Below are 5,250 nucleotides of genomic sequence, written 5' to 3' on the forward strand. Positions count from 1 at the left end.
TGATGTAATATTTGAATACACATCTGACAGGACACAGGATTACTGGAACATCATTTTATTAGTGTTCTTGGATCTGAACATTAATTTTAACCATAAATAAAAAAGAAATCTATGGACAAAAATGCCCACGCTTCCCACAGAAATATAAAAATATAGAAAACAGAAAAATTAATAACATTTAAAATGAATTTTAATAGTCTAAAGGTAAATATTAAGGGGAGAAAATATGCATTTATAATTTTTTATTTTAAATATAACCTGTCAAAAAAAACCCTAAATAAATTAAATGTAAAAATTATGAAATACAAACTACTTCTGTAATTGACAAGAACTTTTTTTTTTTCTTTACACAGAACATCAGTGTTAACAACAATTGGCAATCTGACCAAGATGTAAAACCACATCTGGCTAAACAGTTATTTTAGTTCATTTTTGTCTGCCTTTTTGCAGTTAATCCTCTGTTTCTTACAAAATCTCTTATGTTTTGAACTGTTCTTCCTGCCAACACCAGATCTTCTACCAATTTGCAATGACTGCATTCATTTTTGGTGGCTAGTTTCCCTTCGTTTATGTGGTCTTTAAAATGCCTCATCACTGCAGCAACCTCAGCCTTGGACCACATGTTTTTGGGAGCTCTTCGGGAATTGTGGGATTGAGCAGCATTTTTCTCTGGAAGATATATAAAGTAGTAGTAGTTAAAACAAACAAAAAACCAAACAAAAAAAACAAAAAAACATTTGCTTGTTAAAAGAATGGATGCTACCCTGTACTAACTTCTGAAATGTGTTGCTACCATCAATATCAAGACGAGCTAAAATTCTCTTTGAAAATTTATCAAATTTCTAAAATGAGACAACATTTAGCGTTCCACTGTGAATAAAAGACTGAATAAAAAAATGAATAAAAGTCTCTTGATGCATGCTCAATCATCCAGGTAAGTAAATCCCAAAACGTTGATTCTGTTAATCTGGACGTAGCGTTTTCAGTGGGAGAAACATTTTGTCACTCATCCAAGTGACTTTTTACCACCACTCTGCAGTTTGCCATATGTTGCAAAGTGATGAAACAATAATAAGCTTAGAGAACCAACTGCACCCCTTACCTTCAGAGGGAGCAGCAGTCTCACTTGCTGCAGGCATTGTGAGTGGTCCTTCATCTGCTGATTACACAATTTGATTAAGTTTTAATATTTGTAACAAACATTTTATCCACAGAAACGAAGCTAGTGGTAACTTACCACAATCTACAGTGTCTTGGAGCTGCGCTGTGTTTGTGGAATCAGCTACTGCATGTACAGGCTCACTGGTGCCACACGCCGACATTGTGAGTGCTGTGTCATCATCATCATCTGATTCACTCTCACTGTCCTTTGTTTCAGCATCACTTAATGCAATTTCATCTGAGAAATTGTGGGGGGAAAAAAACAAACACAACCCCCCCCCCAAAAACCTCACATTAACAACGAGATATGACAAAATACAGAACAAATACTGGAAATTATAGTACATAGTTTTACTATTTAAGGCCACCACTCTGCAGTTTGCCAAATGTTGCAAAGTGATGAAACAATAGACTTTAAGAACCTTAAATCATGGACATTTAACAGAATGGTCTGTGCTTTTAGGTTTTAATTCTGTTGATAAAGCATAATATTCAACTACTGCCCTAATATTTGCTCCTTTCAATACAAACCTTCTATTTTGATCTCATCCAGTGATTTCCCCTGGATCTGGGAAAGATGTCCTTTTTCCAGTGTTAAAAGCAGTTTGGAAATCTTGGCCAGCTGTGTTGTGGGAACTGGTAATCTGTAGAATTCGCGGTGAACGCGGATATCATGACCCAGGAAATCTGCAACCTGATCAAGTTCGTTGTTTTTCAAATTAAGGACTTGTGAGAGTGGGGCAACATGTTTTCTGAGCTGTGTCGATCTTAGATACTCAGGCTGCTTTGCTCCACACTGGTGTGCATGAACACGCAAGGAGTCCATTCCTCTGTAATGACTCATTGATCGGGGTCTTGCAAAGAGGTAGATATTAGTGGCACAAATACCACAGTCAGGCCTCCTACTAACCAGTAGTGACAGAGCATCCAGCATGCTTGGTGTTAGCAGAACTGGAACATTTCTGTCCCTTTTTCCCATTATTTCTATTCTACAGAAATAGTTACAGAGTCTCTGTTCCATTTCTGAGAGCCCCATGGCAACATCTGTGTGGAGTGCCGTTTTGTCTCTTTCAAGAAAACTTTTGAGGCGCATCTTTGAAACCTCTCCAGAACGTCTTCGGTTGAACACAATGATTTGTGAGAGTGTAACTTGTGCAAGTTGGGCATAATTCTGAGCTGTGGCTTCGTTCTCCAAGCTGCAAAAGGCACTTTCTGCAGATTTTTGAAGGTAGTGATGGAGAATCCGAACATCTTCTGTAAAGGGCAATGTTGATGGCTTGTTAAACTTTGCCTCACTCAATGTGTTCAAGGCACGATGAGACACCATCTCGGACCATTTGGAGACATACAACTTCTTGAACGCATCAGTGGACTTGATTAGGGCTTCATCCTCTGTCATGAGGGCACGACAATGGATAATGTCAGACATTTTATGCAGTGTATGTCCCAGTTTCAGCACAAGGCTTGGAGTTTTGTATGACAGTGTCTCTTCATCAAAACTTGAAACTTTCTTTACTGCTTGCACAACTCTCTGGAAATTAGCAGGCTTAATAGCTTCTTCCATGTTATGCACTGAGGATTCTGTGCGCAGACACAACAACAAACGTCCCGCTTCACGAAGCTTCTGTCGTATATAATCATACTTTGTAGGGTCTTGTCCATGTTTATTGTAGAGGGACTGGGCAAACTGAATAACAGTAAAGTCATTTCGCAATCTCATCTTGTTTCATAACAGCAAGAACCTTCCAGACTCCACTTGACACCTGCGGATAACACTGAGACTCCAGAGTTAAAGCCAGGCCGAGTACTTTGGTTCTTCCAGGTTCTTTATCCGTGTCATCTTTTGGTTTGTTAGGACATCTGCGGACATGTCTCCAAAGATCCTTGCGAACATACATCCCTTGACAATAAAAGCAATGAGCAAACTTTCCCTCTACTGCTTTAATCTTGGGTCTTCTCTTCACTTTCAGTGGTCCCACTCCACCATGCAAAACTGCAGCATTATGCTTAAAATTTCCCTTATTTCTCAATTTCTCTAACAGACTTTTACGCTCGTTTGAGTCTCTAGGCAGGGAAAATGCATGCACAACATCAGGAGCTGTTTTGTGCGTTTTCAGGTGGCGGGAAATTTTAGCTTGTGGTTTGCCACAAAAATAGCAGTAATTTCTTTTACTTAAAGTCATTTTTTCTGATTCAGTTTCGCAAAGCTCACTTTATCTTGTGGCTTGTCCTTTGTCAAGTTGTGGATTAAATTCGTTGAATCTGATTGTTCATGCGCTTTGGAGATGTCATCTTGGCATAGCAGACCTTTTGATGTGCTTGGCAATAATGAGATGTCTTCATCTGAATCTTCATCATATGACTCTGAATCTGGCACATATTCTTCTTCTGATATGCTGTGGTTGCCATCATCATCGCTTGATATTTGACATCCTCCCCTGAATATTCAGAAATTTCTTCTTTCTGGAATGTAAGAATAAAAGTTATTTTAATTGATCAATACTTTAGACAGGTAAAAAATAAACTGAAAAAAGTCAAGCCAAATATGAATGGGATACACACCTGTGTTGACTGGTGGCAATTCTCATTTGCCAATTTTGCAAGGCAGGATTTGTGCCAGACCCCTAAACAAACTGAAACACATTTTAATAGACTTAATTTAGCTTTGCAGTTCTATTTAAGTGAAGTAGTTTTTTGTCAAAGCATTACAGTAATGTCAAATGCTGGAAAAAAAAAAACCCAAACTGTTCACACTTAAGGATATTTTAATGACTACACATACACTGCTAATCTCCCCCCCCCCCAAAAAAAAGGACATCCCAGATGTGAATGAATGAATTATTCTTATTAAATACTTTGTTCTTTAGGTAGTTGAATGGCATGAAAGTGTGTAGTTGAATGTGTGTGGCCTCCAGATGCCTGTATGACTTCCCTACAATGCCTGGGCATGCTCGGGATGAGGTGGCGGACGGTCTCCTGAAGGATCTCCTCCAAGACCTGGACTAAAGCATCTGCCAACCCCTGGACAGTTTGTGGTGGATGGAGTGAGACATGATGTCCCAGATGTGCTCAATTGGATTCAGGTCTGGGGAACAGGCGGGCCAGTCCATAGCATCAATGCCTTTGTCATGGAGGAACTGCTGACATACTCCAGCCACATGAGGTCCAGTGTCGTCTCGCATTAGGTGGACCCCAGGGCCAAACGCACCAGCATGTGGTCTCACAAAGGGTCCGAGGATCTCATCTTGTTACCCAATGACAGTCAGGCTCTCTGGCAGGCACAGAAATGCCACCCCACACCATTACACACACAATATGATCATGCTGGAGGATGTTGCAGGCAGCAGAACGTTCCCCACGGCATCTCCAGACTGTCACGTGCTCAGTTTGAACCTCCTTTCAGCTGTGAGGAGTAGGGCTGGGCCATATTATACCGTTCACGGTAATACCGGTATAATGTTAGGCAACGATAGGAAAATGAAATATCGCGATAGAATGGGAGTAAAACGCGCATACGCAGTGCCTTTGTTTTCATATGCACATGGCCGCTTGTTGAGTGAAACAGATGAACCAGAATTGGTTTGTAAAAATGGTGCAACTTCAGTGATGTGGAACTGGTTTGGTGTTTGTCCGTCAGGTACACGACAAAGCACATTTTTTTGCAGAACATGCAAGCGGCCGTTGTTATTGTCGTATTTGTCGGACTAAGATGCTCTTAAATCTGGGAGTAATCTGGGTCCTAAACTCCGTATTCTTCAGGTCAAACAACACTGCAGCATCACTGAGAGTTAAAAACTTTCTCAATTCTTTCATCTTTAATAAAACGATCAGCATTGCTACTTTACCAGGTGTAACTATAAAGTTTAACTTCCAGGCATCCATGAAAACAAAATGTATTACATTTAACGGAGTTAGAAGTTAGCAGGAAGCTAGCGGAAGTTAGCTCGCTAGTTTCGCTAGTTACCTAAGCATGATATTGCATGTTCTGACTGAGAGATTTCTGAAAAAATTCAAACGTACAGCTCTGCTATCACTTCCAACATGAATGAAGACAGGAAACTAAACAGCAGTGACGTTTGTAGGGTTACT

General features: G+C 40.0%; 1 protein-coding gene across 2 annotated transcripts; it reads right to left on the minus strand.

The window, feature by feature from the left end:
• Positions 1 to 45: 45 nt before the first annotated feature.
• On the minus strand, positions 46 to 3,612 carry LOC146683710 (uncharacterized). Of its 2 annotated transcripts, none has more exons than XM_085446767.1 (4): positions 1,693 to 3,612; positions 1,238 to 1,399; positions 1,103 to 1,156; positions 46 to 669 (listed from the first exon to the last, which is right to left on the minus strand). In XM_085446767.1, the coding sequence occupies exons 1-4, from the start codon at positions 2,879 to 2,881 to the stop codon at positions 422 to 424; spliced, it is 1,653 nt and encodes a 550-aa protein (XP_085302893.1). In that variant the 5' UTR covers positions 2,882 to 3,612; the 3' UTR covers positions 46 to 421. The 2 variants fall into 2 exon arrangements, with proteins under 2 accessions (XP_085302893.1, XP_085302892.1); XM_085446766.1 differs by having other exon boundaries at positions 1,103 to 1,159.
• Positions 3,613 to 5,250: the final 1,638 nt, after the last annotated feature.

This window comes from Copadichromis virginalis, linkage group LG22, assembly GCF_057382275.1.
Source record: "Copadichromis virginalis isolate Kocher_CV1m ecotype Utaka linkage group LG22, C_Virginalis_male_GT1.1, whole genome shotgun sequence".
Taxonomy (NCBI): Eukaryota; Metazoa; Chordata; class Actinopteri; order Cichliformes; family Cichlidae; genus Copadichromis; species Copadichromis virginalis.

What these genes read in the sequence shown, in the direction of transcription:
- LOC146683710 (XM_085446766.1), bottom strand. Translation starts at nt 2,881, where the DNA reads ATGAGATTGCGAAATGACTTTACTGTTATTCAGTTTGCCCAGTCCCTC. An exon ending in GGATGAGATCAAAATAGAAG is followed by an intron (nt 1,400 to 1,692) that starts GTTTGTATTGAA and finishes ACAATTTCTCAG; the next exon opens with ATGAAATTGCATTAAGTGAT. An exon ending in CCAAGACACTGTAGATTGTG is followed by an intron (nt 1,160 to 1,237) that starts GTAAGTTACCAC and finishes TTGTGTAATCAG; the next exon opens with CAGATGAAGGACCACTCACA.